Source organism: Anser cygnoides, chromosome 11, assembly GCF_040182565.1.
Source record: "Anser cygnoides isolate HZ-2024a breed goose chromosome 11, Taihu_goose_T2T_genome, whole genome shotgun sequence".
Lineage (NCBI taxonomy): Eukaryota > Metazoa > Chordata > Aves > Anseriformes > Anatidae > Anser > Anser cygnoides.
In genome coordinates, this window is record NC_089883.1 from 8,282,182 (window position 1) to 8,303,046 (window position 20,865).

General features: G+C 49.7%; 1 protein-coding gene and 1 long non-coding RNA gene across 3 annotated transcripts in view; one reads left to right on the top strand and one right to left on the bottom strand.

The window, feature by feature from the left end:
* The window catches only part of ACAN (aggrecan), a 48,608-nt gene that overhangs the window by 23,112 nt on the left and 4,631 nt on the right, over nucleotides 1-20,865 (top strand). Inside the window, exons 5-14 of the mRNA XM_067004032.1 lie at nucleotides 295-422; nucleotides 1,028-1,321; nucleotides 3,337-3,849; nucleotides 4,332-4,506; nucleotides 4,938-5,065; nucleotides 5,210-5,503; nucleotides 5,876-6,070; nucleotides 6,527-8,409; nucleotides 8,591-10,331; nucleotides 19,240-19,353. Coding sequence (XP_066860133.1) covers nucleotides 295-422; nucleotides 1,028-1,321; nucleotides 3,337-3,849; nucleotides 4,332-4,506; nucleotides 4,938-5,065; nucleotides 5,210-5,503; nucleotides 5,876-6,070; nucleotides 6,527-8,409; nucleotides 8,591-10,331; nucleotides 19,240-19,353 — 5,465 coding nt within the window. The remainder of the gene's footprint in view (nucleotides 1-294; nucleotides 423-1,027; nucleotides 1,322-3,336; nucleotides 3,850-4,331; nucleotides 4,507-4,937; nucleotides 5,066-5,209; nucleotides 5,504-5,875; nucleotides 6,071-6,526; nucleotides 8,410-8,590; nucleotides 10,332-19,239; nucleotides 19,354-20,865) is intronic.
* Nucleotides 5,494-7,157, bottom strand: LOC125183719 (uncharacterized). Of its 2 annotated transcripts, none has more exons than XR_007166183.2 (3): nucleotides 6,866-7,014; nucleotides 5,966-6,134; nucleotides 5,494-5,884 (listed from the first exon to the last, which is right to left on the bottom strand). It is a non-coding gene; the product is annotated as an uncharacterized lncRNA (long non-coding RNA). The 2 variants fall into 2 exon arrangements; XR_007166184.2 differs by lacking the exon at nucleotides 6,866-7,014 and adding an exon at nucleotides 7,029-7,157 and having other exon boundaries at nucleotides 5,495-5,884.

Sequence of the window (20,865 nt, forward strand, 5' to 3'; positions counted from 1 at the left end):
CGCAGCTGTGAAATAGCGGTTCTTGTAATTGCTGGTGTGCAGTGGGAGGTGTGGGCTGCAAGGTTTTTCGTGCCGGGGAGGGACCTTTAGGAGGAGAGCTGAGTGGACAACAGCTTAACCCCAGTCCTTCATCTCTGATGAACAAAAGAGATGCTAAGGAAAGGTCCCCGAGCGTGGCTCAGCCCCCACAAGGAGGCACCTTGGCATGGAGCCCAGGACCATGGTGGGGAGAGCAGGACAGCAGATCTCCCTGCCCTGTCCCGTTCCATCTCCCCACGCACCTTCTCCCCCCAGGTACCCCATCCATCTGCCCCGGGAGCGTTGTTACGGCGACAAGGATGAGTTTCCAGGAGTGAGGACCTACGGAGTCCGCGAGACTGATGAAACCTATGATGTTTACTGCTATGCAGAGCAAATGCAAGGTGATTTGGGGGGGGGGGGGGGGGGCGGGTCTTGCTAGGTGCAGAGGCAGACAAAGCTCTGTTTGTGCCTAGACCAGACAACAGTGCACAAAGGGCCTAAAAGATGGCAGGTTAAAGATGAAAAACACATCATCCCCCAGCCAGGCCGCATGTTCTCTACGGTGTCTTTGTTAGACCTTGGACGATTTTAATGTCAAATGACTAATGCAGCCCAGAGGGTGGAGCTGGATTAACCTCCACCAGAGGCCATGCCATCCTGCTTGTCTCTGATCATTCATTCAGGGCTGTGATTTCCAGAAGTGTCCACCACCCATGGTTATAATAGGGACCCAATGAAATATTCAGCACATCGGAAGTGAAATTGTCCTTTATTTTCCTCTTACCCTGTGACTCCAGCTAGCTGAGTATGTTTTCCTTCAGTTATCTACTCCGTAAGACTCCCTTTCTTCTGGTCTTTAGAGACAGTCACAAGGTGGGGCTGCAGCTCAGCCGCAGTGCACAGGATTTTTCCTCTTATCCAGACTCAGGCTTGGGAAGGGGAAAGAGAGAGAACTGGGATTAAACCCGACAGCGAACCCCTGTGCTAACGGATGCTCTGCTTGCAGGCAAAGTCTTCTACGCCACCTCCCCCGAGAAGTTCACCTTCCAGGAAGCATTCGACAAATGCCGCAGCCTGGGAGCGCGGCTGGCCACCACGGGGGAGCTGTACCTGGCCTGGAAGGACGGCATGGACATGTGCAGCGCGGGCTGGCTGGCCGACCGCAGCGTCCGCTACCCCATCTCCAGAGCACGGCCCAACTGCGGGGGGAACCTGGTGGGCGTGCGGACGGTGTACCTGTACGTCAACCAGACGGGGTACCCGCACCCCCACTCCCGCTACGATGCCATCTGCTACAGCGGTGAGTGCAATACAAGATGTCCTTCTACCCTGCAAGCAAGGAGCAGCTCCTTGGCCACAGCTAAGTTAGCCTGAAAATGTCCCCAGTGCTTTCTTTTGTCGCAGTGCTCACCAGTGGTTTTTCTGTTCTGGTTTGAAAGAGGACCGGGAGGGACTACCCAAATATTTCTTGAAGAAACACCCAGTAGTGTAGTCTAGGAGCATGAATTAAATTAATTGCAATAATTCACACGGGTTGATGGAGGGGAGAATTTTCCACTCCTGGTCATTTTTCATCCCAGGCACTGCCAGGTAGTAATTCAGTGCGTCTGGTCACTGCAGAGCAGCACAGAGGCAAAGGGACCTGGGCTGAATCCCTCATTTATGTTCAGGTTGGAAGAAAAGAGTCCAGAAAGTTCACGGGTGCCTGTGCTGTGCAGGAAGGCTCCAGGGAGGGGGGAGCAACACAGTCCTCTGCTCCCCAGTGCCCCCACACCTTCCAGCTTTGGTAGCAGACGTGGAACAGAGCCCAGGTGCTTTTTGTACGGGACTTTGAATGCTGGAAAAGAAGAGAAAAGAGAACAGATCTGACCCTGTCTAGTGCTGTGATGCGGTGCAGACACTTAGTTTCCGTGCTGGGATAAATCAGAGACTGCAGCAGTCTCTGGCAATTGTAAATGGGGCAAAATTGCAGCCGGGAAGTGCAGAGCATCCCTGCGATGCCCTCTTTCTTCTAACTGCCCTCTTCTCCCTGCAGCAAGAAGGGGGCAAAGCACAGCTGTGTACGGTCAGCTCAGGGCAGCCAGCGGTCAGCATTCGAATAAGGCTTCCATCTCTGCAGAAATGATAAGAAGATGTGTTTTGAAACCCTTTTTTTCAGGCCTATTGTGCCCAGATGTAGGTGTGTTCAGTGTATCAGAAGGCCCAAGTGCCTGTCCCTGTAAAACCTCTCAGACTTCTTGGTATCCATCTATGTGGCCAAGCCGAAGACGGTTCCATCAGCACAGCCCTCCGGTTATCTCAGGGCATGCATTCAAAATTGCTGAGTACAGCCAGTCCTTGTCTGAACATCTCTGTCTAATTTATTGAATCCTTTAAGATCTAGGAGGTACGACCTAAAATGAACTATCAGGAAAATGGAATTGGAAATAAATAGAGCAGGGACAACAGTCTTAGAGGCAAAGCCTGGCAGTGTCTTGTTAGCTCTCCCCCCCCAGCTGATACTTGCCTTGCTGCATTTCTATCCCTCCCTGACCTGCTCGGTTCTGCTTGATGCTGCTCTTCAAGCCTCCGTACCTGCTGTAGGCTGACCTTCTCAGTGGAGGGTCAACAAGCACATTCTTCTACCCCCAAGGGATGTGGCTTCCGCAGGAAGGTGATTTGGGAGGGGAAAGTTTGTTTGGTGATGGAGGAAGCATGCTTGTATGTGATGAGTTCCTAGGTCCTCTCAGAGCAGAAGGAGGCAGTGATCCTGGTGAGACTTCACGCTTTTAGTGTGAGGCTCCGGGTGTCTCCCTGTACCTCCCTCGGGCTCAGACCTGTTGTGGAGGTTCCCCCAGTCCCCTGCTTTCCTCCGGCCACCTTAAATTCCTTGCAGCGGGCACTAGAGGTCAGTGCAGACTTGGATATGGGCAAGATGCTCCCAGGAACGAGAGCTGGGAGAACAGGGAAAGTCTTCTGCTTTCCCAGCTGTGGTGAGTCATTGCCTCTAACTCATCAACATCCAAGGCCAGGCTGGATGGGGCTTTGGGCAACCTGGTTTAGCGGGAGGTGTCCCTGCCCATGGCAGGGGCTTGGAGCTGGATGGGCTTTAAGGTCCCTTCCAACCCAAACCATCCTGTGATTCCATGACTCTATGCCCTCCACGCTGGGCTGTTATAGAGTGGAGAAAGAAAAACCATGTGTTTTACAAGAACATCAGGATTTTCCTGCTAACCTCGCAGCCAGCAAACACCCAGCTCCTCCTCCAAGGCAGCCCCAGCACCGCACACCTCTCTGGGCTGACCCCTGGTCATTTTGCTCTGTCTCGTGATGCAGGTGACGACTTTGAGACTCTAGTCCCAGGGCAGTTCACTGACGAGGTGGGCAGCGAGCTGGGCAGCGCCTTCACCGTGCAGACCGTCACCCAGACCGAGGTGGAGCTGCCCCTGCCCCGCAACGCCACCGAGGAGGAGGCCCGCGGCAGCATCGCGACCCTGGAACCGATGGAGATCACCCCTGCTGCCACGGAGCTGTACGAGGGCTTCACCGGCCTGCCCGATCTCCTCGCCACCGTTGCCACAGGAGAGACAGCATCCCCAGGGGAGGAGAACGTGACCAGAGAGGAAGTCACGGGGGTGTGGGCCGTGCCTGAAGAGGTCACTACGTTGGTATCAGTTACCACTGTCACCACCGAAACGGCAGAGGTGAGCTCGGTGGAGGAGGCCGTGGGGGTGACTGCCACACCAGGGATGGAGCCTGCCTCGGCGTTCACAGTGGAAGATCATCTTGTGCGAGTGACAGCAGCCCCTGATGTCGCCCTCATTCCCCGGCAGCCCATTTCCCCCACCGGTAAGTCAGCAGGACTCTGAGACACCTGAAGATCAGCTTCTTCTAGAGATAACTATTCAGCTGAAAAATCTGAGCTTCTGCCACCACGGAGGGCACCCAGCTCTCTGGAGGCATGTGGGCCTGTTTGGGGGTCACAGGCAGGCTGAATGCCTCCACTGAGGTGGGACAGGAGGGCTGAGGAGGGGGCTGTGAGCCACCTCAATATATGCTGGAAGGGGCTCAGGTGGCTGCTGCTTGGGGCTGCAGTGGTCATATCTGCATTCCCATGGACATCTGGCTCCAGGGAAGGGGGAAGTCAAGGTAGCAAGATCCTGGAGGAAGGCTAAAGAGATCCCCAGAGCATCACCCTATAAAACAGCAGAGCTCAATGAGTGAGGGATCTCCATCAAAGTGGGTTTGACAGGTGGCAGTCCTTACGTTGCCATCAGGAAGATCTTATGGTTCCTGTGTGCCCTGCCTCACTGTGTCTCCTCTTCCCCCAGGTGTGGTGTTTCACTACCGCGCCGCCACCAGCAGATACGCCTTCTCCTTCGTGCAAGCCCAGCAGGCCTGCCTGCAGAACAACGCGGTTATCGCCACCCCCGAACAGCTCCAGGCTGCCTACGAGGCTGGCTTCGATCAGTGCGATGCCGGCTGGCTGCGGGACCAGACGGTCAGGTAAAACCATATTGACGAGGGCAAGGCACCCCCTGGAATGAATTTTCAGACATGAGTTTGAGGCTTCACTCCAGCCTGCCCTGCTGCTCTGATCGTCAGCATTTAAAGCTGCCCTAAGGCTGTCTCATCATATTTAGTAGTGGCCTATAGACCTTTCTTCTCAACCTGTCCAAACCCTTTCCTAATCTTTGCGAGCATCCTGCAGTTCTGAGCCTCACAGCATACTGACACATTGCAGGAAAAATGGAGGAAAAATTTGTATTCACTGCCCCGAGCTGGAGGTGCAGCTTAAATTTTTTTTCCAAGTCGTGCTGGGGTCTCTGAGCACCTCTAAATGTGAAGATTTTATGTCCTGTTCCCAAATACACTGAGATCCTTCATCCAGAGCACATAAGGCTGACCTTGGGTTGCCTCCTCTCTTCCCTCTGTAGGTACCCCATCGTGAATCCCCGCAGTAACTGTGTAGGAGACAAAGAGAGCTCTCCAGGCGTGCGGTCGTATGGCATGCGCCCAGCCTCGGAGACCTACGACGTGTACTGCTACATCGACAGGCTAAAGGGTGTGTTGTCCCCGTTCCTCTGAGCTCTGCTGTGGAGCAAAACATGCCCCACACCCCCACGTCTGGGGTTGGGCAGATGTACTGCAGGATGCCAAGCGTGGTGAGGTTCCGAGACTAATGCTTGTCTTCTCCATCGTCCCTCAGGTGAGGTGTTCTTTGCCACCCAACCAGAGCAGTTCACCTTCCAAGAAGCCCAGCAGTACTGCGAGAGCCAAAATGCCACCCTGGCCTCTGTTGGGCAGCTCCACGCTGCCTGGAAGCAGGGGCTGGATAGATGTTACCCTGGCTGGTTAGCCGACGGCAGCCTGCGGTATCCTATCGTGAGCCCCCGGCCCGCCTGCGGGGGAGATGCGCCCGGTGTCAGGACCATCTACCAGCACTACAACCAGACAGGATTTCCTGACCCGCTGTCACGGCATCATGCCTTCTGCTTCAGAGGTACCATTTCACCCCTCGTAGGTCATAAATACCTTCCTGCTCAGGGAACAGGGTTTCATGAGGGAGCTTGGGCACATCGGGGTCCCAGTTTGGGCTAAGCCAGATTCACCAAAGAGTTGCTTCTTCTGGGAACTCAGAGACACATCCTCATAATTATGTATTTACTTTATTGTCTTGATAAGCGCTCAGAGGGAAAGTCTCACCCAATTCCCTCTGCCTCCGCTTCTCTGCTCAGCCTGTCTCCTGTTATCAGAGTCTTTGTCTACTTTTTCACCATGGGTTGTTGTTTTGGTATCTGGCTCAACCCCCGTGCAGCCACTTCACCTGAGACTGCGAATTCCTGGAAACTCCCTCCATATCTTTCTTTTCCAGCTCTGCCATCTGTGGAGGAGGAGGGGGTTACCTCACTCTTTGAAGAAGAGGTGATGGTAACCCAAGTGATCCCCGGGGTGGAGGGGATACCTTCCGGGGAGGAAACTACTGTGGAGATGGAGTTTTCCACCGAAATTGAGAACCAAACAGCCTGGGGAACAGAGGTCTTCCCGACTGACGTATCGCTGCTCTCAGGTGGGTCAGGTGCTCCTCCATCTCTTGGGTCACGCTTGGCTGCTCTTGTTGGGCCAGGGCACTCCTAAAACAAACAAGCTGTGTCCTCGCATGAGGGAATCCTCTCCAAATGCATCCAAGGAATCAAAGAGGAAGCTCAGCAGTCTCCTATCATGTGGAGTTAGCTCTTCACATAACAGCCTCAGGTGCATTTCAGAGGAGTGTGCTGGGAAGTGTGGAGGCGCTTGGGACCTATGTGATGCAGTTAACAGTTACTTAAGATATTATACTCATTAACAAATTTGAGGGGATCAAAGGATTTTTGCAAGTGCCTTTATCCCAAAGGTGATCTTATTATTTTATTAGATGTCATTTGGAGGTAAAGTCAATGAGGAAGTCGTTGATAGCTTCTTTAAAATAACTTAGTAAAAGATTGTCCTATCTCCCTCTCTTTGTCCCCTCCTTTTTTTTTTCCAGTGAGTCCATCTGCTTTTCCTCCAGCTACCGTAATACCAGAGGAAACAAGCACCTATGCTTCCATCACTGAAGTGCCAGTGTCAGGAGAGATCCCTGAATCCGGAGAGCATCAAGTCAGTGGTGAATCTTCAGCATCTGGGTGGGTATCTGGAGCCCCAGATACAAGCGGAGAACCAACTTCTGGAGGTTTTGACCTTAGTGGAGAACACTCAGGGATTGGAGAAAGTGGATTACCATCTGTAGACCTGCATACCAGTGGCTTTCTACCTGGAGAAAGTGGCCTGCCCTCAGGGGACCTGAGTGGCTTGCCTTCTGGCACTGTTGATATCAGTGGCTTACCTTCTGCGGAGGAAGATATAACTGTGTCTGCTTCCAGGATACCAGAAATTAGTGGGATGCCACCTGGAGTTGAAAGCAGCGGGCTGCATTCTGGATTTAGCGGAGAAGTCTCCGGTACTGAACTAATCAGCGGCCTGCCATCTGGAGAGGAAAGTGGACTCACCTCTGGTTTTCCTACCATCTCTCTTGTGGACTCCACCTTGGTGGAAGTTGTAACAACAGCACCGGGACGGCAAGAGGAGGGAAAAGGATCAATTGGAGTCAGCGGCGAAGGAGAGCTATCAGGGTTTCCATCTGCTGAGTGGGACACCAGTGGAGGAGCCAGAGGGTTGCCCTCAGGAGCTGAAACCAGCGGGGAGCCCTCTGGGGTGCCTGAGCTCAGTGGAGAACCTTCTGGGGTGCCTGAGCTCAGCGGGGAGCCCTCTGGGGTGCCTGAGCTCAGTGGAGAACCTTCTGGGGTGCCTGAGCTCAGCGGGGAGCCCTCTGGGGTCCCTGAGCTCAGTGGAGAACCTTCTGGGGTGCCTGAGCTCAGCGGGTTCCCCTCGGGGCTGGATGTCAGCGGAGAACCTTCTGGAACACCTGAGGTGAGCGGTGTGGTGGACCTCAGCGGCCTTACTTCTGGTGGTGATGGAAGTGGTGAGGCCTCAGGCGTTACCTTTATAAATGCCAGCTTGGAGGAAGTGACAACCCCTTCAACCGCAGAAGCAGAAGCAAAAGAGATTTTGGAAATCAGTGGATTGCCCTCAGGAGGTGGAGAGACATCAGGCATGGCGTCTGGGAGTTTGGAGGTCAGTGGTCAGCCTTCAGGACATATGGACTTTGGCGGGAGTGTTTCTGGGGTGCTTGAGATCAGCGGACTTCCGAGCGGGGTCATCGACAGCAGTGGAGAAGTCTCTGGTGTGGATGTCACCAGCGGCCTACCTTCTGGAGAGGAAAGTGGACTCGCCTCTGGCTTTCCTACAGTCTCTCTTGTGGATACCACTTTGGTAGAAGTTGTAACGCAGACATCAATTGCACAAGAAGTGGGAGAAGGGCCATCTGGGGTGATGGAGATCAGTGGATTTCCTTCTGGAGACAGAGGACTATCTGGAGAAGGGTCCGGAGCCGTGGAGTCTAGTGGGTTTCCTTCAGGGACAGGAGACTTCAGTGGAGAGCCATCTGGGGTCCCGTATTTCAGTGGAGACATTTCTGGAGCTACGGATATAAGTGGACAACCTTCAGCAGTGACTGATATCAGCGGGGAGGTCTCAGGACTTCCAGAAGTCACTTTAGTCACTTCTGATTTAGTAGAAGTTGTGACAAGACCAACAGTTTCACAGGAACTGGGTGGGGAAGCAGCTGTCACCTTTCCCTATGGTTTTGGGCCAAGCGGTGAGGCCTCTGCATCTGGTGAACTAAGTGGGGAAACATCTGCACTGCCAGAAAGTGGTGTAGAAGCATCAACAGTTTATGAAACCAGCGGTGAAACATCCGCATATCCTGAGGTTAGTGTAGAAACATCCACAATTCAAGAAATCAGTGGGGAAACATCTGCATATCCTGAGGTTAGTGTAGAAACATCCACAATTCAAGAAATCAGTGGGGAAACATCCGCATATCCTGAGATTAATGTAGAAACATCCACAATTCAAGAAATCAGTGGGGAAACATCTGCATATCCTGAGGTCAGTGTAGAAACATCCACAATTCAAGAAATCAGTGGGGAAAACATCCGCATATCCTGAGATTAGCGTAGAAACATCCACAATTCAAGAAATCAGTGGGGAAACATCTGCATTTCCTGAAATTAGCCTAGAAACATCCACAATTCAGGAAGTAAGTGGAGAAACATCTGCATTTCCTGAAATAAGCATAGACACATCAACAAGGCAAGAAGCCCGGGGTGAAACATCTGCTTACCCTGAGATTATCATAGAGACATCCACAATTCAAGAAATCAGTGGGGAAAGTTCTGCCTTTCCTGAAATTAGCACAGAAACATCCACCATTCAAGAAATCAGTGGGGAAACGTCTGCCTTTCCTGAAATTAGCACAGAAACATCCACCATTCAAGAAATCAGTGGGGAAACGTCTGCCTTTCCTGAAATTAGCACAGAAACATCCACTATTCAAGAAATCAGTGGGGAAAGTTCTGCCTTTCCTGAAATTAGAATAGAAACATCCACCATTCAAGAAATTAGTGGAGAAAGCTCTGCCTTTCCTGAAATTAGAATAGAAACATCCACAAGTCAAGAAGCCCGGGGTGAAACATCTGGCTTTCCTGAGATTACCATAGAAGCCTCCACAGTCCAAGAAACCAGTGGAGAAACATCTGCTTTCCCTGAAATTACCATAGAAGCCTCCACAGTCCATGAAACCAGTGGAGAAACATCTGCTTTCCCTGAAATCAGCATAGAGACATCCACAGTCCATGAAATTAGTGGGGAAAGCTCTGCCTTTCCTGAAATTAGAATAGAAACATCCACAAGTCAAGAAGCAAGGGGTGAAACATCTGGCTTTCCTGAGATTAGCATAGAAGCCTCCACAGTCCATGAAACCAGTGGGGAAGCATCTGCATTGCCTGAAATTAGCATAGAAACTTCAACAGTTCGTGAAATCAGTGGCGAAACATCTGCATTTCCTGAAATCAGCATAGAAACTTCGACAGTCCACGAAATCAGTGGTGAAACATCTGCATTTCCTGAAATTAGTGTAGAAACTTCGACAGTCCATGAAATTAGTGGTGAGACGTCTGCGTATCCTGAAATTAGAATAGAAACATCCACAAGTCAAGAAGCCCGAGGTGAAACATCTGGCTTCCCTGAGATTAGCATAGAAACGTCCACTGTTCATGAAACCAGTGGGGAAACATCTGCATTTCCCGAAATTAGCATAGAAACATCAACAAGACAAGAAGCCAGGGGTGAAACCTCTGCCTATCCTGAAATTAGCATTGAAACATCCACCATTCAAGAAGTAAGTGGGGAAACTTCTGCCTTTCCTGAAATTAGAATAGAAACGCCCACAAGTCAAGAAGCCCGGGGTGAAACATCTGCCTATCCTGAGATCAGCATAGAAGCCTCCACTCTCCATGAAACCAGTGGGGAAACATCTGCATTGCCTGCTGCTAACATGGAAACTGCTGCCACATCTGTGGCCAGTGGTGAGCCCTCTGGTGCTCCTGAGGGGAAGGAAATTCATGATGAAACATCGGGAACTGCGACACACTCGGTCACAGGCGTTTCGGGGGAAACCTCTGTCCCAGACGTTGTAATTAGTACCAGCACTCCAGATGCTGAGCTAACACAGGGACCCAGGAGCCCTGCAGAGGCTCAGCTCGAAATAGAGCCCTCCACTCCTGCGGCATCAGGACAAGAGACAGAAACAGCTGCTGTCCTGGACAACCCCCCTCTGTCAGCCACCGCTACTGCTGCTCTGCCTCAAGCCTCACAAGAAGCCATCGAGGCGTTAGGACCCACTACAGAAGGTACTGTGCCTTCTCCTAATCCGAACGCTATGGAAGGGAAGGGGAGGGAGGGAGGGGGCGTAGCCGTTACTTTTTTGCTTCTTCTACAGCAAAGAGCATTAACACATAAGCAGACTCAAGAAGAACATGGTGGGAAGACATAAAAATGGGGGGGTTCCACCATGCATTAACAGCTCAAACCTCACGGTCTCAGTCCCTCATGCAGCAATTACTGGTGTCCCCGAAGAAAGTTGTGTTTAACGCCCTGACCACGGGGACTGTTCTGCACGGGGAATGCTCCTGTGTCGCACTGCAGCAACACAAGCACACGAGGCACCAAACCAGGTCATGTTCAATAGCTTCTGTCTTAACAGGCTGTGTTGGGTAGGTACTAATTATCCAGCCCCTGTAACCGCATCCCCAGAAGCCTTCTGCACCTCCCTCCTGCCATTACCGGGGAGGGCAGCTGGGGACCAGCTCAAGGGGAGCACCAGGAGATGCACAGGTGGCCTTCCCCTGCTGCACCTTGTAGGAGGCATCGGTCGCTCCTCCGAGCTGCTGCTCCTGGAGGATGCGGCTGCAGCCCAGCCCCCATGAGCAGCCTGGTGGAGCTGCCAGGAACACGGCAGGGGCATCATCTGCTGCTGCCCCCCGGGTCCACAGCTGACCACCGGCACGTAGGTGGGCTCTCCCCTCCGTGCTGCTGGAGGGGGGGCTGGAAAAAGAGTATTCTGTGAATGATTGGCGAGAGCCACTGGGTGTGATATGGCTGGGGAAGGCACCAAGGCATTCACGCCCCATCTGAAATTGCTCTTAGCCATTGCTATCATCTAAAGAAAACAACATCTTTTTTTCTTCTCATGTGGAAACTAAAGCAAAGACGGCTCCACCCGCTGGAGACTTCCACCCTGGCTGAGGGACGTGGCTGAGAAGTTGGATAAGGCAGGCTGCGAGCCTCTGCCCTGTTTTGTTTCTCTTTCCGTGATGTGCTGACTTGCTGCCTGGGCCGCCGGGTGTTTCCAAGCACTTGCTCCACGGCTGCAGGCTGGCCATCAGCTGCTGCGCAGTGCCGAGGGCCTGAGAGGCAAAACAAGCCAGCTGGGGACCAAAATCTCCACTCTCCGCCTTGTCACTGCTGGGTGTGACGTTTGCATCGGGCGCGCTGCTCCCGTCTTTGTGCTGCCCTTTGGCACGGAGCGTGGCCACCCTCTGGTCTGCGTCCTGTGCTGCTCTCTGCAGTGCAAACGGGCAAAACGCACGAGGCGATGCTCACAGCAAGCCAACGCTGCCTTCTGGCAGCCCCGCTGATAGATGTGCTTCCCTCCACCCTGCCCCTTTTTGGTGCTTTAGCAGGACCCACTGCTGCCAAGTATAAACAGATACAATATTTAAATCTGAGTAGCCTTGTATGGTGAAAATGCTTCGCTAGCTTTCTGACAACCGTCCACCAAGCAGTGCTGACGTGCCATGGAGGCATTAGGATGCTACAAGGAGAAGAAGAGCAGGGGTATTGTCATGCTTGCCAGCTGCTGTTTCTTGGCCAGGAAGGAGCCTAGTAACACAGGATGTCCCACGACATCCCTGGCCATGGCTTGGTTTCACTTTGCGGCTGCCAGTAGCAGGTTCTGGGGCATGGGCCCCACTGCAAAACCATTCATACTTGAGCTGTGGCATAAAGGTCCTACATGTGCTTAGGTGCATCACGGCTCTGAATGGGCTGCACCTTCACAGTGGCCACTCTGCAGAAGCATGGCAAAAAAGTATCTGCTAAAAGGCCAACTCAGTTCCTTCTAGCAGAAGTAATATTCATCCTGCCCCCTTCCCATCTTACCTCCCGGACTGGTTAATCCACAGCTTGCAGCACAGGCAGCTCTGGATTTGGCAAGGGTCTGTAAATGCAGGGCTCTGTGAAGCTCAGCCCAGTTTCTAACTTTGCTTCCATCCTCAAGGTAGTTTGAGCGAGTTCCCTCTGCATCACTTCTCTCTGAGACACCAGGTAATTGTAGAGCTTTGTTCAGCCCTGGTCCCACACATCTGAGGTCCCCCATCCCTGCAGAGCCCCTGCAGAGCAGATGCTGCAGGCGTGGGCGAGGGCAAGGCAGTAGGGTAGTCCCAGGGCCTGGGGCTTGGGAACTGCGTACCCAAAAAACTTCTTAGCACACCTAATGAGCTCTGCTTTTGGGCCATGCTCACTGCCACGTCCTAGCCTGGAGGTAAAAACAAGTCAGCAAAGGCGGAGGCGAGGGGAAGGAAAGGAACCAGCCAGTGAGGCTCAGCAAAAGAAAAAAAAATTGGCCCCAAAGTATGGTTTTATTTCACTGCTTATTCTTTTTATAAATTACCCACAAGGCGATTGCCAGATTCTGCGGAGCATTTGTTAGCCAACATTCTTGTGAAGTATTTAGAAAGAAAACCATGTGTTCGGCAGCTCATGTGTGAAGAAGTTTGAAAAATGTTCCAAAACTGGAACATGCTGTGTATTCATGAGTCACGGGGATGACGCTCCGGCAGCTGGGGTTTCTAAGCAGGTGACAGATAGAGGTAAGCGACCACTGCATGAAGCCTAACTGTGGATTCCTGATCAACCAGAGAAGAGCTTCAGGACCCGTGCTTGGTTGGTGCTCCCCCAGAAGATATTCTAGGGTGAGAGAACATTTTGGTCAATGAGCTTCTCAGCAGTATCCCTTCAGGGTGAAACGCAGTCCAGGTTGGGGTCCGAACGAGGCTCATCCAGGCAGCAAGAAAGCGTACTGACTGTGAATGTGCAGCACCTCTGCACCGAGGGAAAACTCCTCCAGAAAAGCAAAGTGATGACAGAAGGGAGGGGGGGAAGGAAAAATATTCACAGGTCTTTTATTTCAACTACTCTTCCCACTGCACTGGGAATCGTGAACATGAAAACTCTACAAGGAAGAACAACAGGTTGGAACCCAAAATTGTATTTCCTGTGCTGTGGCTCCCTTTCTACCTGAAGCGTCCTGGTCTTTGACTTTACCTCTTGCAAAAAGACCAGTTCTAATACCTGTCCCTTGCGCTGTGCTCAGAGCTCATAGGGTGTAATGGTTACCCATTAAATGCAATGAATTTTGGCTACCATTGAAGCACGGGTGAAGCTAGTTCAGCTTACAAAAGGAGCATGGAGTGAGGAGCAGGGGGCACGCGGCTGCTGGGCTCCTGTCCTGTCATTTAAGTGTTCCAGTTAGATTCAGCAGCCTTTTTAGTGGGATGACTTCAGAAGAATGATATTTTTCTGCTCTGCTGTAGTCCCTACTTCTCTCTGAAGGATAGAGCCAGAAGCACAAGAAGACCAGAAATTAACGCTTGGCATGCCAGTATTCTTTAGTTATTAACCAAATTGAAGGCTTTGCCTGCACATGTCTTTAGTCAGCAGTTTGACTCCTCCATGAGGACAGGAACCCTACGAGCCTACAGCTTGAAGAATTGTCCATAGAGTTGGCTTCTCCATCCAGAGTTTTGCCAACTCAGTGGGTCTTTTTGCTTCTGGTAACATTTGAAGACAAATAATTATTAGCTGAGAAAAGCAAGCTGGCGCTTCAGTGAGAGGCTGTGGTTTGGAGCATGCCGACCAGCCAATGACTTAACAACTTCATTCAGGTCAGGGGGGAAAATAGAAATGTGCTGAAATGGCAGCAATTTATGTTAAGTTTTGCTTGTCTCTGGTGAAATGAACTCACGGAGCCTGCTGCCTAGGGCCCCAGCACAGCTGAAGGTTAGAAGTCATAGGGAGAAAGGTCTTGATGAGGTTTCCTCCTTCTTCATACCCTGGAAATGCAAGGGATAATGCTTTGTTGGTTTAAAGAAGACTATAGCAGAAGAAAAATGTCTAAAAATCATTCACCTGGTTCATAATGCTTCACCCAGTGTGGAAAGGAGTGTACATGCTCAAGAAGGAAATGGAGCTTCCAGTCCTGGCTGAAAGATGAGCAAAATCAGAAACCATTAACGGCCACCCAGATGATTTGATGTCTCCTGGACACACTGTGCATTTTGCATCAAACTTTTATTTGCTTAATTCAGACCTTTCTCTGAAGACGCAGCCTACAGCCCTGGAATAGTCTCCTATATCCATCAGTTAACTTCTACACACAACGTTTTGGAGGCAGAGATGCTCAAAGTTGCTGAGCTCTCCTTCCATGGGAGTGTTGGACAAATCAAACATCCCAGCAGATTGGCAGCTTCTCCTAGAAACAGGCTGTGCCAATATCTGCCCTTCCACTGCGTGGAGGATGTGGTTTAATCATTAAAGTTAATTCTTTTCAGAACGTAATTCCTCATCATAAGTCACTAGCTGGCTACATGATGTTCAATGCTGGTACTTTACTTAAAATGTGAGGGAATTGTTTTCTCCAGCTCCTCCTATTCTTTTCTTGTAGGAGTCATTCTACAATTGCTCAAATGTTTCTCTTCTCTGAGTTATCAGTTCAAACTTCCCTGGAGTCTCCGAAAAGCAAATTTAATTTGTACCTGGATTATTTTTTTCCTTTGGCCTCTAGAAGATAATGTTGTATCTGGTCTCTGAATCCCTGTTTGGATAAACACACAGGAATCTATAAAGAACAGGTGAGAGGCACAACAGGGACAGCTGGACATCCTGAAAATGCCTTGCCTTTCAGTCCTATATTTTCCTCTCTGCAGAACAAAAGCAGGAGTTTAAATCCTAGAGTGTGTTTCTAAACTAGTCTCTTAGAGCTTCAGTAAAACTGCACAGTTTATTTCAGGAGTTGGGTGATAGCATCCTGTCTGTTTGCAAGCTGTTCCTCCCCAGGAAATGTTTTAAGTGCAAAGTTGGCCTTATTTGATGGATATACTTGCTATCATCGATCCAGGCTGCCTTTGGGAGAAATGCAGAGACTGCACCATTTTAAGAAGTGTTAGCACTGTCTCTAGCATTGTCTTCCTAGCTTGGGATGAAGGATTTTGAAAGTAGTCCCTTCTCACTGTGTGTTCACTTTTGCGTGCCATTTGCCTTCTGAGCAAAACCAGGACTGATCTATTTCTCTTTCATTTCTAAAGGATTTTTCTTTCCAATTTCCATGATCTAGTACAGCACATTGTCTTCAAAGACACTGGGCAAATACTTCTGCTGTGTTTAGCTGCATCAAAAGAAAATAGTACTGACTAAATATAGTAAGTATCTGGCAATGCAAGAGAAATCTTAGGAAGAAAATGGTGAAGGAAATTCAAAGTTTTCATTGTAACACTGCAACTCCCCTTGCTTTTGCCAGCCAACAGTTTACATCTTCCAGATGCAAGAGCCTATTTACATTAGATTTCTTTGTTTTAATTTCTGGTTTCATTTAAAAAAAAATAAATAAATCCAAAAGTTAGACCTTAGGTCCAGTTAATATTGTAAAATAGAAACTCTTGTGACAATAGGTTTGAATAATCTTTTGCAACTTCTGGGTGATATTAACTGCAGTGCAAATCATCTCGCAAAGAGTTGTTGATTTTGCATTATCCTCGAGAAGTGAGTTAATAACATGATCTAAATGGGCTTCCTATTCTTGGCACTGCGAAGCATTTTCTTCTCTGTCTCTGTTTCAGAGCTGAAGCTCTTGAAAGCCAGGGGCTGCCTCTGTTCTGCATCCCATGCCACATCAGTTGTCCTTTGTTAGCGCCGGGTAATAATAGCAGGAGTCTCTTCTTGTTGCTTGATAAGCTCTTGAGCTGCACCTCAAAGCAAAGCTGACTTTTGAATGACTGCTCACCCAAGCAAATAAATAGCTCACGTACGCGTAAGACCCTTGGGTGGCGAGGTAGGGAGGGGGCAGGCGGTGCTGTGGAGCCTGGGGCTGGCCCCTGCTGAGCACAGCCTGCCCTCGTGCGTGCCGCAGGCTTCTCAGCCAGCTGGTGATGGGCACAGCGACGTGCTGACCTCACCTAGCCCCAGACTCTGGGGAAGCGGATGCATTTCTGGCACAGAAAAGGTTAAGAAGAAAAAAGCCAGGCGCTGAGTGATAGATGGGATTCTTTTCACTGGAGTTCTCACCTCCCATAAATCCCATGGCTTTGATGCGATATCCTAGAACCACCCACAAACTGGCTTGCCAGGGTTTCCAGAGGCACCACGGCTGCCAATCTTACCATTTAAAGCTTACTTTTCTAAAAGACCAGATTTTCTGGGAGGACCAGAATCAGCAACACTTCCTCCGAGCTAGCTGACATGTTTAAGTTTCCTGATATCAGCCTGGTGAGGTGATCCTGCATCCAGATGGAGGCACAGTCACTGTCCCAACAGCAAACAGGCTGAAGGGGGAGTTTGGTATTTATGATCATCATGTGTTTAAAATGTCTTCTTTCCAGCCATTTGCAGCATGCTTCTGGGGAAAAAAAAAAAAAAAAAAAGTCTCACTTTTATTTGTTGCCTGTTTTTCCTTTACTACCTGTGAGTACACACCTTTTCTCTTTGTGTGATATATACAGATATATATGTGTATGTATGGAGATATATATAACATATATATTGTACGCAGAGATTTGTTTTTACAGCCTATATAATATGTGCAGTCATATTATATACACTATCTGTAAAAGGAAATTCTGCCCCAGTGTTATTTCCCGGCTGGAGATTTGTGGCAACGAATTTGCATGTGTGTGTCTGCTCCCTCTTCCTCTGGCCCAAGGGATGGCAACAACTCGCAGTGGGTCTCATGCATCTCAGAAGAGATCTCGGATGCACCAAGCTTTAGTCCACGTTGCCAAAGACGACTGAAGACTCATTATTCCCCACTGAATATTCTGCTTTAGCTCTTGCTTTAGTGCTCTGTTCCCACTTCTGTGGTATGCTTTCCCCTCGATGGAGCCTGATGGACAAAGGAGAGCCTTTCCTTACTTGTTCAGCTGGAGCCCACTGGAATCAGTACAACCGTCTGCTGCCACTGCTGTTGGAAGCCCGGGGGACCTCTAGAGCTGTAATCATCCCTCAGGATGCTTCATTTTCCTTCACACTTTCTGTCTTCTAAGAACTCCAAGTGTCACTGATAAGCAATAGCCAGCCAAGTGCAGCTCCTCTCTTTTACCAGGCCCATGACCTCCGTTATGTTCTGGAAAGTCCCGACTTATTAGTGTCCTGGAGACAGGATCTTCAGTTTTCTTCATGCGGCAGTGAATATAGAAATCCAGAAATCTTTCACGATTATTTAGAAGGGCAATCAGAGGAAGAAATTCCTTCTCTCAGTGAAGAACTAACTGCAGAACTGGTGGAAGTGGTCCATCAGCCATCTGAGGAATGATTACATTGCTCACAGTGACGCAGCCTAGAATAAAGATGACAATCCTCATGCTCCAAAGCACGAATCGATTTACCATCCAAGGTCAGGAAGAATGTTTTGCATTTCTTAGGCACGTTACAAAGCATGCCATATTTTAGCTGACATAATCAGACGTTGGCCACTGAGCAACCAGACATTCACATCGGGTATAACGTGTCTGCTCTCGTATGTCTGGGGACACTGAGCAACTGGGCCACTGTTCTGCAGGGAGACAGTATCAGAGTGAAAATGCCCTAACCAGAAGAACACAGACCTTGAGGAGACACTGCCCTGCTCTGGTATTTCCACAGCCACCATTTCATCATCTTTGAATGTTTCTTCACTAATGCCTCTGATCCACAAGAAGAGTGTGGGAAGTTAGTCAGCACTTTTAAAGAGTTACTTTTCTTCTGAGTGTGAAAGAAAGAAGTGTTATCTCACATGAAGAGCTAATCAATCATCATTTAACCTAACCTGCACGGTGTGCTCCCACTTTCTTCCTTAGTCTTGTTTCTTTAGTTGAACATCTCTGAGATCTTTCCATTCTGAATGATTTTCCTTCTGAATCCAGAGGTTGATAAGTAGGATTAAGGCTCGCTATGGAGAGATACTAGGAGAAGAACTTTAATTCCAGCACAAATTACATTTTCTTACATAGATACAAACTGCCCACACATGGCCTTCTTCAGAGCATCCATGTCTCCTTCATTCTTCCCTGAGATGATAGAGGATGGAAGTGCTACCAAACAATGGCACTTACCACCCAGGCTTGTGCAAATTAGCAGATTGAGCTGGGGGCTGAATTCTTCCCATCCCAACTTCTCTTTTCACCTGTGGAAAAGCAGAAGGAATCTTAAGAGCTGCTCTAGATGGGGAAATAGGAATAGTTTCCACCACCATGAGGGAATCCACAGCTGGGAAAGACCTAGAGCTTCTTCCAGACCCATCACAAGCAAGAAAGTGCATAGTGTGGACAGGTCCAGAGAGAATGGCACTACACTCCGGTGTTCTTCACCGAGGAAGAGGCTGTCATAGCTCTTCCTAAAATCCTCACAAGGAAAAGGCTGTGGGTCTTTGAACCACCTCTGAAGGCCCTTCTTTTCTTCCCTGCACTTAGCTTCACTGAGATGAGATTACTTGCCCTGGGGCTTCATCTGAATTAAGGTTAGGAAGAAACTAGTAGGGAACACTGGCTCCAGGAATGCCGGCTGGGAGATAGACATCCATTTCAGGACGTTTTTCTCACTTTTGAGAAGTCCACATTCTTTCTCATATACACATAACTGGTGGAGACGGCCACAAGTTTGCATGTTCCATCCGTTGGGCAGAGATGGTAGACAAGGAAGAGTTACCCTAGCTGTCAAAGAGGCTGAGTGCTGTGTATCGGATATACGTCTTGCTGAGGCTGTCTTGGTATCTCCAGAGCGGTGTTCAACCATCAAGTGACACCAAAACAACATCCTCCTCGTAGGGTGGGTCGGGCCTCTTGCCTTCCTTCCTCCAGCAGCAGCAGTGGCAGTATGCTTCCAAATAAGAACCTAACAACTCCCAGGTTCCCCCAGAACACCTGGTACTCCCTAAACAAGCAAGGAAACGAGTTCTCCTGTCGGTGGAGTTCCCTGCCCAGAGCCCTAATGGAAGCCCTTCATTTCTTGCAGACACTGATGAGTGCCACTCAAGCCCCTGTCTGAACGGAGCTACCTGCGCTGATGGCATCGACTCTTTCAAATGCTTATGCCTTCCCAGCTACGGAGGGGACCTGTGTGAGATCGGTACGGCCTACCTGGCTTCAGCTAATCTTACTAACAGCTACATCACCTCCTTCCCACCCTACCCCAAAGAGCTGATCCCAGGTGCTCCCGTCAGCCCTCGTCTCCGTTAGCTAACCTCTAACAGCAGCTTGGAGTACGGCAGGGAAACGTTTTGAGCCTTTTGCTTACATATTCCGATTAGTTTGCTCATCACGGCAGTGTGTTCTCTAAGATCCCTGAGCAGGAACTTCTGGCGTCTTCTTCAGCTTTCTCTTGCTCAGTTTCTCTGGTGGAGCTCCGTACAGACTGTAGTGGTGCTGGTCACAGAAGTCACTGTCTCGTTGGCTCAAGGGTCCTCCTGCTCATCTGTAACAGCAGGGAAACATCTGAGTACATCTTCACCCCAGGCGAGCTGTCTCTGCTAGACTGGAATTTCATGGAAGGATGCTTCAAGCGAGCCATGTGAAATGATTGCGTTTCACTCTGTGAGGATGCAGCTGAGAGGAGCCTCCTTCACTCCAGGACCCTCCGCTGATCTGACACAGCATGACGTTTTTGTCATCTCTGCATCGCGGCTTCCCGTGGCAAAACCAGCAGGGAACGTGTGTCTTTGAGAAAACATGAAGCAACCTACTTTCACATCAAAATGAGGCGCACTTTGACCTGCACTAATACTTCTTTTTGTTTCTACAAGAAAAGAAAAAAAATTTTTTGTTTTCCTAAAGCTGATGAAAGCCCAAACTTTTGTCAGCTTAACTGAGGGGAAGTTCCCCTGCCTTGCTCAAACAAGAGCAATAAGTTTGCAATTTCTTACTCACCTTGACACAAGTAATGATAACACACGTTGGATTTTTTCCTCACCTGTCTGCATCTCTCTTTCTGCTTTCATTATGAAGCTGTGGAGTAGACCATAAGAAGAAGGCTCAGGATTTTGGGACCGTCTGGGCAAGAATGATGCTGTCTTTATGTCTCCTTGCTAATGAAACCTAATCAGCTCCTGATTTACTCCTCCCTGCTGCCTTTTGTTCTGCCAGAAGATGCCTACCCTGCAGCTGCTTATAAACTTGTTTGGTCCAAGCCAGCCTTAATTTCCTCTTTTCTGTGATTTATGGGCTCGCGATGCCTGGGGCCCATAGCCTGGGACATGCAAGAGGAAATCAATGCCCCATATTCAGTGGTGAATGCAAATCTTGATTATTCCCATGTGGCAAGCCTTCCTTTCTCTGACATCTATGGGTCTCCAAGAGCACCGGGACACTGCAGGTGATCTCTGCCATCTGTGCACATAGCCAGTCCTTCCTATCACCACGACAGTGTCCCTACCAGGGAAAAAGCTTTTTGTTGTCCTTCTCCAAGACGATTGCTGTCATATTTTCCCATAAGTAACAGCTGTGTAGGAAAGAGTGGCCTTTCTCCGAGGCAATGTCCTGCTGAGGTTCTGTGCCATGTGCTGTCCCATCCCCGGGCTGTGATGACAAGAGGTGACATTCAAGCAGCTGGAAAAAAGTATATTTAAATCTCAAAAGACAGAGC